Raw genomic sequence first — 13,503 nt, 5'->3', positions numbered from 1 at the left:
ATCAAGTAAATCTTCTCTTAATTCTCTTATCAGCCTTGCTACGCCTTGCTGGCTGTCTCTCTCTGGTTCAACATAAGCAGCAACAGTCTCTGTTTTGGATTGCTTGTGGGAAACACATCTAATTTACTGGCCAACACGTCCAACTTTGTGTTTAATGATTGTATTTGTTTGTCCACAGGTTGAGCACTGGTAGCTGTCGCTACAGGTGGTGCCTGTCCACTAACCATTAGTGCGTTTATTAGTCGTTCAATTTGACTGCTATCGCTGTCTTGGTTTACGCGTTTGTTAATTGAATCCAAAGTTCTAGCACATTCTTCGGCTTCTAACAATGTTTCTGGCATTCGTTCGAGAACTTTAACTTTCAGTGACGGTATTAATCCTTCAATGAAGTATGACACTTTATCTACTTCAGCTACCTGCAATCCACTGAACAGTTCATGCATGTCATTTATGTAATCAGACAGCAGTTCATTGGATCCTTGGCGTCGAGTAATCAGGCGTTGGCGCTTGACCCATGTACGATCCTTCGTATCGTAGCGTTTCATCAATGCAGACTTCAACTTTTCGAAGCTCTCTCTTTCCTCGGCTGGCAACTCAAAGAGAAACGTCTCAGCTGGTCCGCTCAAATTATTGATGATTTGCGCTAAGGCCAATGGACCTGTCTTGTCGATTCCTTTTGTGGTTAATAGCAATTCCAGCTTTTCAAACCATCGCGAGATATCTTCATTATCTCGCCCATGAAACTTGTCAATTTTCACATCCTTAACTAGCATCTTTTGTGCCAAATTGTTCAGTGTTTGTTGATATGATTGAAATATATCTGCGGCCATTTCTTCCGTTGTTTCTTGACTAAACATTTTCTTAACAGTGTGACCAGGGCAACTGGTACCAGTTCTCTGGGTGTGCGACGAAAATTGTTCCTTGTCCTCGTCGCTTAATTGGTCGTCAGAGTCGCTAACGTTTTCTCTGCTGCCAATGTCGTCTGAAATTGAAGTGTCTGTTTCCCTAAAACTTTCCCGAATTTCGTCCTGAAAGGTTACTCTTCGCGAGAAATGTTTATAGATGTCAGCGGGTGAGGTAATTACTGGTAGCCTTAAACCACCTGCTGTAGGGACAGTTTCTTCTAAATTATCCGTAATTTTCTCTTGTTGTTTTCCTTTTTCTGTAGTTATATTATAAATTGTTTTCTGGTTGCGATTTTCTTCCACTTTTGATGTACTTGTTTCTTGTTCACAATAAATGTCGTCGGCGCGTGTGCGAATACTGGTTCAAATGCTTCTGGCTTCTCAAATAATACGGTTTACTGTTCGATCTTCTTGAAGACTTCTTCATTAATCAAATTTACTTCACTTACTTGGGCGATCCTTCGTTAGTCGCTCCAAGGGGTTACATCCTGCCCTTTCTCTGCTTGTTCCTAGAAAGCCTGCTGTGTTTACACTGAAACTCCGCCAATGAAACGGAAGTTTTAGCGCTGTTTTCGGTCGTTCGTCCGTATACACTTATAGAGGGGGAACCACGCTTGCAGCTACGGGAAGTTCGGGATCTAACACAGCAAAACAGTCTCTCGGAACGCCAGAGAATACGCAGTTACTTGGCTCCAACAGTAGAGTTTATTCCAATAACGTAACCAGTGCGTAAGCGCTGGCAGAACATAGCCAGTGCGTTAGCAGGAAATAACCGAAGAATATTTTACAATGCTGTTCTACTTAAGGGCGAGCTAGTGACGCGATACAGATTACATCATACGAGAAAACGCTATTTTTGAGAACATAAACAAACGTTTCTAAGCTCGATTGGCTAAAGTTAATCCTAGTTCTGAAACATTAATTACTTTCAAAAACTCGCAGGTGGATTACAGCTTTCTGCAGGTTGCATTAACAGTTTAACAGTTATCTGCAGTTATGATCTCACAGCTAACAAACCAAAACAATAAATTCTACGTTGGATTTTCTATGTTTTTAACAGCGAAGCGAATAAATAAAACTAAACCAAATAATCATTTTCCTCTCGTTACAATAGGACTGAGTGGAGTCCAACTCGGTCTGTAATCATACGAGTGATTAACCAGATCGGACGACCGCGAAGCGGGTGTCCGATTTGTTTAATCACAAGTATGATTACAGACAGAAATGGACGAAACGAAGTCCTGTTACCAATTAATCAAAACTATGACAAAATTCGAGAAACAAACAATATTTACCGGCGAAATGGTTATAAGTCTTAATGAATACTAAAAAATATAACAGTTTACTCAACAAAATGCACAACAACAGCGCGCAGCAAAATGACGCGTACTGTCCAATTACACAGGCATGACGCGTAATCTGTCCTATTACACTGTCCAATTACAAGCATGACGCGTGCACTGTCCTATTAGTGCTCAAATCGGGCTGCTGATAACCAATCACGTTCGAGAATTTTGTTATAGTTTTGATTAATTAAGAAATCGTCCTGGTAAACGACTAAGTTTGTAAAAGACTTTTAAAAAATGTTAACTCTTTCGTCGACTAGAGAAAATGAAATGGTAATAGGTCTACGACTCTTGAACGAGCGATCTTTTAAAAACATCTCCAGAAATGGTTCACTTTTCAGATTCAATAAAAACAGCGTGGCAGTTACCTGCTGTACGCTCAAACTTGGAGTTCTCCACTGTACAGGTACTGCTGACAACAATCCTTGCACCGTTATGAGTTCCGCCATTTTCAGGGCAGACCATTTTCCCACTACAAGTGTGACGTAATACTCCGTCCGAGCCCAGCTCGAATTGGAGATGGCTCTCTGAGCATAAACCACCCGATATGTATATTAGAGGGTCGTTGTCTCCCGGTGAACAAGTTTTGTTTGATGGTGTGAGACAAAAATCGAGACCATAAGACTTCAAAGGTGTTGGAGCACTTGGGCTGACTATAAAAACCAAAACAAAAACATACCTTTAGAGAAATATCTCATACGTGATAACGTTTACTTAACTCCTGTGAACTCCTTATTCCAGGTCAAAATCTGAGATGATAACGTGGAAACACGTAACAATATGTATATATATATTTTTCATTTGCCCCTATCTAAAGGTTGATAATTTGTTTTAATTTGATACCTTTAGCTGAAAAACGTTTTTTTCTTCCGAAAAGGGTCCCAATTACTTATGTATTTAATTTTAAATAGGTATAAGTTTAACATTTTACATTTGTATGTACATTTTTCTCTCGGACACAATGCGAAAGCAATTACATACCTTAGTCAGTGAACGTCGAGAATAACCCAAGTTAATTTGCATATAGTTTTGCCCTCGTGATCACAAATGACTGAAAATTGATAGCGCCTAGGTGGTGACTAATACTTCATCGCATAAAATTATTCTCTTAAATGGTTCTAATCACCCGAAACTCATATGTTATTACCTTCACCCGCAGCGCAGCCCATGAATTCTGTTCGAAGACACGGCCAACCATACCAGTATTGAGGACTAATACGAACATAGCGAGCGCTGATTCTAGGGTTCAGGTTTCGGCTTTTCACACTGTAGTAGTTTGTATTGCCTTGTATAACCTTTAGAAAAAAATACATTGCTGTTGCATGAGCTATTTCGTGAGACAGATTTTACCCTGTTTGATTTATTTTTCCAACAAAATAAAATTGTCATGCGTACCCTTTAGCAGACATTCATTGAGCCTCTCCACGCCATGTGGAGCACAAGGCCCATTCTGTAATTATTTTTAATTTTAAAGCCGTGGGGTGATTGACCTCACGCCCAACCACCAACCAGTAACTGTCCTTTTTTTCTTCCGCCAGACCATTCTCGCATGAACAAACCTACCAGGGCAAATGTACCAACCAGCATAGCTCTTGGGATCATTAGAGCGGTTTTCACTTGAGTGTCTAAAGTAAATTGCGTTTGCTAGCTTTGTTTTTAAATTACTACGCTTAGTGATTGGCTTTAAAATCTCGCGCCACTTTCTCAGCCAATCATAACTAAAGCCAAAACCAATCGTGACTCGCTCGCGCACGTTTTCCCGCGCTTCGTGCCGGTTACATGTATTTGCTTCGAGTTTTGATTGGTTCACTGGATTGTCCGTGTCGTTTGTGATTGGCCGAAGTAATTACATTGGTTTTGGTTTTACGACACTCAATTGAAAACTGGTCTAACACATACAAGCTTCACCACCACAACAAGGATACATGCCCAGGGTGAAGTGGGCCGCCATGGGGGCCGTTAAAAAAATCTGGTTCTCGTGAGTATCCCCGTAAGGCTACTTTTCACAACTGTACTAGTGGTAATGCGCTGCCTATAGCTCGATTTTATAATACTTTTTTAGACCAAAATATATATTTATTCTCGTATCTTAAGGTATCACGGAAGGAAAATTGGCGTTTTCGTTCTTAGTCAAATTGTGTGCAAACCATAAACGGTAACCCCAATTAAGTATATATTTTCTGAAAGCTAGCTTATTGAATAAAGATTCTAATGAGGGATTTTGTTTGCATCATATAGCCCATAATAAGCAACGTCAGCATTTTGTTTACAATTATGATGTTGCGCAACTTTAGATTTATTTGAGAACACATTTACATGAGAGCCTAAACTTTTATGTGGAATTTGATCTACATCTCTAAAAAAACGGTGTCTCAGATTTTTTTTTCTTCCTCCATTAATTTTTTATGAATTTTTAATCTTAAAAGATGCCCTAAAAACGCCATTTTCAAGTTTGAAAAATTCATAACGACAAACTTCATTATGTCAGACCAGCAAGTCTTATTTTAAAATAATCAAGATGTTCACAATCTGTATCGTATTTTTTTAAACTATATCGTCACAAAAATAACTCAACAATGTCTTTAAATACCGTCCCAAACAATCCATTTCGAATACTTCTTTCAGTGCTCAAGCACCGCTAACACTTGTCTGTAGAATAGTGACCACTACGGTTCTAAATAATATAACATTTGTGAACTTTTTAGCTTTTATAAGGCATGTAAATTAAACGTACCGTTTGAGTCTGATTGCATGGGTATCCATTAATGATGAAAGTATCCTCCGGACACTGAGATGAAAGGGAAAACAAAAATCACAGGGCAACACTAAGATTAAAGCTGACGTCAGTGCGATACCGTTATATTGTCAGGAAGCAGAGGTTTTTTTGCGTGACACAACTGAGCAACGCACTGACTTCATAATTCAAAAATGGCGCTGCGCGGGAAATTTAATAACCATAATCTTTTCCGTTTATGGTTGTCATTAAATGACAATTGCTCCCTACCCTTGTCCTGTAAAAGTTGTAATTTAGGCATTATTTAAAACAACTCGACGTCAGACTGCCTCAAGAGCAGAGGTTTCCATTAACTTACAAGGTCAAAGTTTGGGCTTTTAGCTGTTTCTATTCTCGCTTTCAAATTATTCCAATTTTGGTGTGTGTATTTATCTGTAAACAACATATGGCAACAAACAAATGGTTAACCGGAAGAATATCTACTGCGCATGTTTCTATTTTACTTACGTCTCTCGAATCACCAGGACAGTATTCTGGCACATCACAATCTGTTTTTACTCCACGACATAAAGATCCTTGCTTCTTATACTAAAAGCAAAAAAAAAATAGAATAACTTGAGCAAACGATACACCCTGTAACATTATAGTTGCAATAAGATATAAATCCACTAGTGTGAAAATCGGTCAGTACGTCACATCAAGTTGACTGCAGTGGATCAAACACCAAGTGTGTAACCATTCAAAATGAAAGCTATTGAATGTGTTGACTATTATGCATACAAAGTGATTTCAACTTAAGGTCTGTTAATGTGGAAATAAAGGTATCAAGTAAAAAAAAAAGACTCCACCACTTCTTGTGATGTACATGGTAGTTTTAACTCCAACTATTTAAATGAAACATGTCAGTATTAAAGTGATTATAATACGAGTTGTGTTCATGTATTACTCTCTGTTTTCTTTTCTATTGCTATTGTTGTATTGTCATGCCGTTTTTTTTTTTTAATTGAACTTAGTAGTTTAATTTTATTTTATTTATATTTACAAATCATTGTCTTACCAGGCATTTCTCACAGCATGTGTGATGCAGGTCACTGCACTGAGATTCCTTCTTGAGAACACAGTTGTGGGGCTCACAACATGGATCTTTAGCCATACACATCTAAGGGTGTTAAAACAGGGGTACTTTATTTTTGCTAAAGTTATATCAATCTTATTAAAATAAAGAAGTACAATGTTTTTGTTTTCCAAAATCTGGGCCGTGAGAACATAGTTGTCTATAAGGAGATTTTAATTGATAAATATTAAGGTAAAGAACAGCCAAGTTGTCTATAACTTTGAACGACGTCCTTCAGTAAGATGCTACTTTTGTGTTGAGTTGGAGAGAGAAACGCTGAAAACAGTGCTTCTGGTCATGTCACCTTTACTTTGGTCTATGCTGCTGCCACATGAGCAATTCTTTGTATAGATAGCACGGCTTTCAGATAACAATCAAGACCAAAACGCCAATGGGTGGTGGTGAAGGGGGAGGGGAGGAGGTTGGGCGCTCGCATAGCCTGTGCTAGGCAAACGTCGCTCGCGTAGCAGAGCGTTCGACTGCTTCAACAAACCTCGGGAGTACCACAGTCACATTCTTCTCCTTCCTCGCGTATTCCATTTCCACAATAACTGTTATGAGCCTTAAAAAAAAGAATCACTCTGTTACTCTTAATCGAAGACGGTTAGAGAAAAGGTTAAAGCTGATATGAACTGCGGCCGGGTTAAAGTAATATTGAAATTGACTCATTTCATTTCAATAATTTTAAGAAAAATGGATGTGTAAATTAGATACGTTTAAGTAATCGTTGATTTTAGCTTGTTGAACTATTTTCCTTGCATATTGCTAAGATATTTGCATACCAGGTCAAAATTGAAACATTTTACAATTTATTTGTTGCTGGAATTATAATTTTCCCTTTTTTATATTCCCATGTCTCACTAGGACTTCGGACTAACAATTGCAGAAGATGACTGGTTAAAATCGAAATTGACCGCAGTCTAGTTTTTCAACTAGATTTCCATCTAGTTCGGTCTCCTGCATTGGAGAAACTTGACTCCGGTCGTAAGTACAGACCTCACTGTGTCCGTTTTGTTCTCATTGGCCCGGTCAAAGGTTCTTTCATACAGACCTCCTGCGAGGTCTGTAACGACTGAGTAAAAAACAATAAAACTTCTATCCGAGCAACCAATTGGAGGTGCTTATTTATTTAACATATAGATTCCATTTGGCCGTGCGTCTGTTCAGTTATAGATCACAGATGACGTCAAAAGGTGGTACTGTATAAACAAAAAAAGTGACATCATCTGTGCGTCTGTACTCTAACAGATGCCAAGCATCAACAAATCACAACGCGCGCAATAGCTCGGTTATTGTATAAATAAAGACAGCACACGGTGTGAAGTCAAGATTCGATATCGGCATGGCTTGTTAGCTAAAGATACCTTATAAGTTGGCACATTGTACAAACACCAATCGTTGAGCCTCTTCAGCGACTCCAGGCTGCAGTTAGAAAATCCTGGCACTCTGGTCCTGTGAACCAGTTACAATATGTATTATTTTACAATATAGATCATTTTAGCGATATAATTAACTATTTATTTGCAAGAGCAAATTTGTGGTGCATCGTTATTTTTCCCCAGTTTTTGTCTTCCAATCGTTGTTTCTACATAAATTCTATAATTCTATAATTCTTTGCCGTTTTTCAAAGATAATAAAGAGAAGAAAATAATGTAAGAACGCTTAAAACATTTGCATACCGATTTATCTTTTTATTACTTACTTGTGTCCGCCCATGAAACATCCCCTAGGAGTTAAGCACTTGCAATACCCTGAAGATAAAAAGCGAAAAGAAAGAAAAACATCAGGTTAAATATTAATAAAGAAAATACTTTGCCTAAACTATTTAAGATAAGTATAATTTCCAGAGGCGAATTCAAGAATGGGAAATTCTGATTGGTCGAAAAGCTCGGATTATGATGCCATATTTTTCGCGCTACGCGGTGAACATAGCATTTCACGGCTTGGCTACCAAGCCATGTCAACTTTGCCATCCTGGCAAGTATATGGCGGTGTTTGCTGAATGAAATTTTCGCCCATTTGAAAGAAATCACTCCAATTCCTGGATGTTTAAAACATTAGGAATTTTGCAAGTAAACCTCTGGACCGAAAATATTTTCAAGAGATGGTTTTCAAGGCATTAGAATTGATCGTAAACAAGGTGGTTTTGGAGATGGCACGCGGCCATGAAAAACACAGTCAGGTCGATATATTGAGCAAACATTATTCAGTTCTCTTCTGACCGGAGCTACTCATTTCGAGAGGAATTACACAACTGTTCAAAAGTCACCAACAAATAAACAAAGGTACCAGACATCTCTCTTTCCCGTACGTAGTGTTTGTTTAGTCCCGTTTTATTGCTTAAACTTCGGATTCACTCGATGAAATTAACTGGTTTACACGTTTGCAAGTTAGGACTTGTTTCTGTTTTTTTCGTGTTTTCTACTCTAATTTTGCAGTTCTTGATATTCACCTCTGAAAATTATACTAAAACAATTATTTGCCTCAGGCTTAGTGATTTTTGTTGAAAATCACTTTGCCTTTGGCGAATAATTGTTAAATATCCAACTCAAATAGTTTAAAAACTACAGGCAGCGGAATTTTGACGTGAGTGGCACAAAAAGCAAGGGGTTAATAACCAGCCCCCAGATACAGAGTTGGCTTCCAAACCAGTATTTTCCTAGTGGTAATCAAGATCAACTTAGGCCTCCAATATTTCTAAAAAGTCTGAATACAAAATTTGTTATCTTCACCTGTGTCGTGACTGAATCCAAAGTTGTGACCCATTTCATGAGCAACCGTTACGTAAGGACCGATGATGCTGCCAAAACTCCACTGCGACAAAGCAACAAAAGTCAGAAAACTTCATAGTTATAAGAAAACCCTGCCAAATCACAATAATTTTTTTATGCAATGATAAAAATAGTATTGTATTTTTCATTATTTCCCCATTTTGTACTTACGAGGAAATATAAAGCAATTTTTCGTATCACTTGAGTTTCGAAAGTATAATTTACGTCTTTTTTTGCTTTTTCCGCATTACTTCGTTCAGCAATTGCCTGTAAAATCACGCCAAAATCTCGATCGATCATAAGAAACACCAAAACTAATCGTGGCCCTTTCGCTCACATTTGCTTAGGAACAAGTAGAAATAAATGTCATAGTTCCGTTTAAACCAATTTTAACTACATAATTACTTACTCCATTAATACCAGATGAAACACCTCCACACATCCCAAATACATATGCCATGCCTGCACAATCTTCCCACCACCATGAGCTGAAACGAAAACAAAATTATACTTAGAAAAGACAGAACGTGTACTTGGACTGCTGAGTAAACGTAATTGCAAAACACATTGTTCAAACTAATTGTCTAAAACAACTCGGTGGTGACCACTTTGTTCTTGTTTTCTTGAATTGCATTAAACAATAATTATGTTTTAATTGTTATTTTCTTTTAAAAAGTTGCACAAAACTATATGTATGCCAGTATTAGGTAGAGAGATTTATACCTTATCTTCAACACCAAGTGGCATTGTTTAAAAGCAGTGAAGAAGAGACCACAATTTGCGCTCTTCACCGTACAAAAATACTGTGCCGATAATAATTATTGTTAAAAAAAACGTCATATATGTAGAAAGAAATGACTGTTCCTTACCTAAGTAACTGTGCATTATCGTGAGGAAATTTTTTCAACAAATGGTCTTTTCGATAGGTGTTAAAACGACTCAGGTCAGCTCCTCCTGTCGACGCACGCTCGTAAGGATCACCATTTGTCCAGATTTCTAGTGCTTTCATGACTACTCTGATATTTATTCGTTGATAAATCTTAATAGAGGAGAAAAAAGCAAACCAGACAAGCATTCCTTTACGACAAATTACTAGTGCGTTCTTTTTACTGTACGTTATCAATTCTTAGCATAGGCGGTGGTCAACTGGCGATGTGATTGGCTTTTAATTTCTTCCATGATGGCCGAAAAAGTAAGAATTTTCCCATAGATGAATTGTAACTTTTTAGCTGTGTTAAAATCCTAGTGTGATGCCACATCATGCTGAATAGTTACTCTTCTATGAACAAAGTTAATCAGAATAGTAGGGTAAAGTAACTTTTTCCTCATGCAAAATGATACATTATGGATGCTAAAATTTACGCCAGAGTAGCCTTATCTTTAACAGCGAGTGTCCCTCTTAGTGACCAGGCCTCTACACCAACTCCTCCTACCCCTGAACCAACATTTTAATTTAAAAGCTATATAAAGAAGCTATTTTGGTTTCAACGGTTTTGAAATCACTTACCGCATCAACAGCATTCGCTAATGTTATAACGTGATCTGTAAGAGCCTTGGTGTCATTGTTATATTGCTTAAACTGTGAAATAAAAGTAAAATAGCAAATATCGTTATATTCTCTACTGTTAACGTAATTTTAATATAAGAGTTGTTAATATACCCAATCAAGTTATCCTCCAGTCAAATGTCTTTATTAGAGTCACGTGTCAGCCCAATGTTGCACCATCTGTTCGGGTGCACCAGGCAATACTAGTTTACCCAAGTGATCTAAGTACGTACCGGGGTTTTTGAAGAATTGATCAGAATATCGTGGTGAGCGGAACAAAGGAAATAATCACTTTACTATTTAATTTTACATGTTAAAATTTTACATGTTAAAAGCTGCCGAAAAATAAGTTTCCTTATATCCATTCGTTTACTATTCGACTTCAAAAACTCGAAAAATTCTCTCATATAATAAAGCTGAAATAGTTATACTTAACAATTATCACCACGAGCACGCGTTGGATATGAGATGGTAGATAGCCAACGAGGCCCATAGCGCCAAGTTGGCTATAACGATCTCATATCCAACAAGCGCGAGTGGAATAATTGTTTTATTAAAAGCGCCAAAAGAACTAAAACATTTCAGCTCCCAAGCTGCTTTCGTTGACGCATATCAGCTACCATATTTGTGCCCAATGGTATATGAGCTCAAATGCCATTGCCTGTTAACCAATCAAAACACAGGAATTGCAATATACCATTGCTAGTTTTTAACCCTATTCAGACCGGGGGGGGGGGGGGGGGGGGGGCTTTTGAGGCCCGCGCTGACTTTGAACTTTTATAACTTTTTTAAGATTTAACCAAACGCTGCCAAACTTTCTGAGTTTTCCTAAAATTTATCTGGCAACAATTTGGTAGGGTTGAATGATGTGTCAGGAAGTTGACATCACCATGGCAACGGCATTTTGACAGGCATGTTTTCCCAAATTTGCAATCTTGCGTGTTTCTGTTAATAAAAATCAACTTAAATGGAATTATTTTTACATTTTTACGGGTTTATAGCACATTTTTATTCATTGGTTTATTCAGTGATCTCGGGTGGTTTTCTGGCATTTTGGAAAAATTTTGAAATCCAAGATGGCGGATCCAAGATGGCGGCTGTTTTGACATCATGATGTAATTGTCACGTGATGTGACGTCACCATCCCACGTGACGTATACCAAAAGAAAGAGTTTCGAACGTACAATACATCCTATAAGTTTCATGGTGATTGCTTACCCCCCCCCCCCCCCCGGTCTGAGAAGGTCCAAAAAACACCCGGTCTGAATAGGGTTAATAATTATGCATAAACAATGTTATATAACCGCTTTATTGGTAAATGTCTTCATCACTAACCATTCTGAAGTCCGCCACCAGCAATAGCTCGTTGTATCGTGTCTCATCTGTTGTTAGGTACGGCTTGTAGATTGCGTCCATATTTGATATGCTGCGTTGTATCTGAAAGAAATGAAAGACCAATGTCTTCATATTTTATACACAATTCACATATCAAACATACACGATAAAAAACTAAAGTCGTGTTTCTCCACTTGAATAATGATTCAGCGTCGACGCTATGTGGAAGGTGCCGGATAATTTATAAGAACCATCGTTATACATTTTTCTTACCTTTTACAGGCCCATTGAGAGAATATACCTAATTAACGCTTATATTGAATTTTGATATCATTTCTACATTTATACATGGAATTGAGCGTCACTAACAATCTTTCGTACGTGTAAACGTGACGTCATTGGTGCCGCGCTTCGCCTACCTCAATATGCCATGGCTGTTTTCTCACTGGACATAAGCAAAAGCTGAAAATTGCAATTGGCATAAGTCCATAAGAGAGCGAACAAACGTAATTGTTATTATGCTGGCCTCACTAGGGGTAAGCAGAAGCTTATGCACATATGTTCTTCTTGTGAGTATGTTTTTGCTTATATCACTTGAGGACAGCATAAAGAAGAGAAGTACAGTTTGCTGCGGCGTTTATCTTACGGGATTATGCTATAGCTAATTCTCGTCCTTGTACTTGTACTTGTTCTTATGACCGGTGAAGACCAGCTTTTCTAACAGTAAATCCACCTCAAAGAGAAAGATTTCAAAAGAACCCTCAATCCGCGATGAAAACAGAAAAGCTGTAAAACCTCGGTATAGCCTAGGACTGGGAAAAGAGGTGAGTTATATCCCACCTAAACAATTCCTAAGTGAAGAAACGTGGACGATGTGGAAAACATAAAACAGCAACGATATAAACCAATGGTATTATGGGTAGGCAGCATTGGTAAGCTTATTTGTATTCCATTTAATTATATTCAAGATATTTTCCTTCTTTAACAGCCTTAAGAGCATGATGATTTATGCAGCCTGTTTTGATATCATGTTTATTTTCCAAAGACGAACGCAGTGAACAAATTATCTAGAAATCATTAGTTAATATTCAGATTGGGTTCGGTGTTTGGAGGTCGTTTCTGCACGACAGCGACATATCCTCTCTTGAGCGACATTATTATTACCGAATTAGGCAAATGGTACGAGCCTTGGCCTTATTTAATAAGTAATTAACAAAAAACAGTTGCAAATTGAAATTTGACAAAAACTTTTAAAACTCAAAAACAAATTGTGCAACATAAAATTTAAGTGTTCGATATGTATTTTTTGCGCTGATTATGAGTGCATAAATATAAGTTAATTTTTCACGGTTTTCACCGAAAAATGCAAGATGAAAAAAAAAGAAATAATAGTATTACCCTGGAAAATGTCCCAGCATTTTCTTTAGAAGGATGAGAATCTGCGTGTGTTTCTTTGTTCCCTGAGGAAATAAAGAATCGAAAAAGCAAAAGGTTAATCGGATACTTCAAGAGTTAATTTATATACATGTACAACACGGGTCGCGTAAAATTCTCACTAAGAGCAAATAATAACGACATGAAATGATGTATTTGATTCGGCAAAAAATCTAACTCATATTTTGTGAGTACAAAAAAATGTAACTGATTTTGTAATAAAACCAAGTAATAACATTTGATGGAATGCAATGCAATACAATGTAATGTAACGTAATTTAGTGGGAACACGGCGAACACAAAATAAACTTGAAGAAA

The 13,503-nt window shown here is 37.6% G+C and overlaps 1 protein-coding gene across 2 annotated transcripts in view; it reads right to left on the bottom strand.

Annotated features, from left to right (window-relative positions):
* The window catches only part of LOC144637459 (uncharacterized), a 52,021-nt gene that overhangs the window by 26,347 nt on the left and 12,171 nt on the right, over nt 1-13,503 (bottom strand). For both annotated transcript variants that reach the window (XM_078496517.1, XM_078496518.1), the window contains exons 9-22: nt 13,150-13,211; nt 11,752-11,853; nt 10,378-10,449; nt 9,740-9,909; nt 9,280-9,358; nt 8,832-8,913; nt 7,802-7,850; nt 7,464-7,551; nt 6,593-6,661; nt 6,043-6,144; nt 5,493-5,573; nt 4,986-5,039; nt 3,399-3,546; nt 2,620-2,904 (exon numbers count right to left, since the gene is read on the bottom strand). In XM_078496517.1, the coding sequence (XP_078352643.1) occupies nt 2,620-2,904; nt 3,399-3,546; nt 4,986-5,039; nt 5,493-5,573; nt 6,043-6,144; nt 6,593-6,661; nt 7,464-7,551; nt 7,802-7,850; nt 8,832-8,913; nt 9,280-9,358; nt 9,740-9,909; nt 10,378-10,449; nt 11,752-11,853; nt 13,150-13,211 (1,443 nt within the window). The remainder of the gene's footprint in view (nt 1-2,619; nt 2,905-3,398; nt 3,547-4,985; nt 5,040-5,492; nt 5,574-6,042; nt 6,145-6,592; nt 6,662-7,463; nt 7,552-7,801; nt 7,851-8,831; nt 8,914-9,279; nt 9,359-9,739; nt 9,910-10,377; nt 10,450-11,751; nt 11,854-13,149; nt 13,212-13,503) is intronic.

Source organism: Oculina patagonica, chromosome 14 (assembly GCF_052425735.1).
Source record: "Oculina patagonica isolate OP01 chromosome 14, crgOcupat, whole genome shotgun sequence".
Classification (NCBI taxonomy): domain Eukaryota; kingdom Metazoa; phylum Cnidaria; class Anthozoa; order Scleractinia; family Oculinidae; genus Oculina; species Oculina patagonica.
The sequence above is the reverse complement of the archived record's forward strand: the minus strand, read 5'-3'. Positions and strand labels throughout refer to the sequence as shown.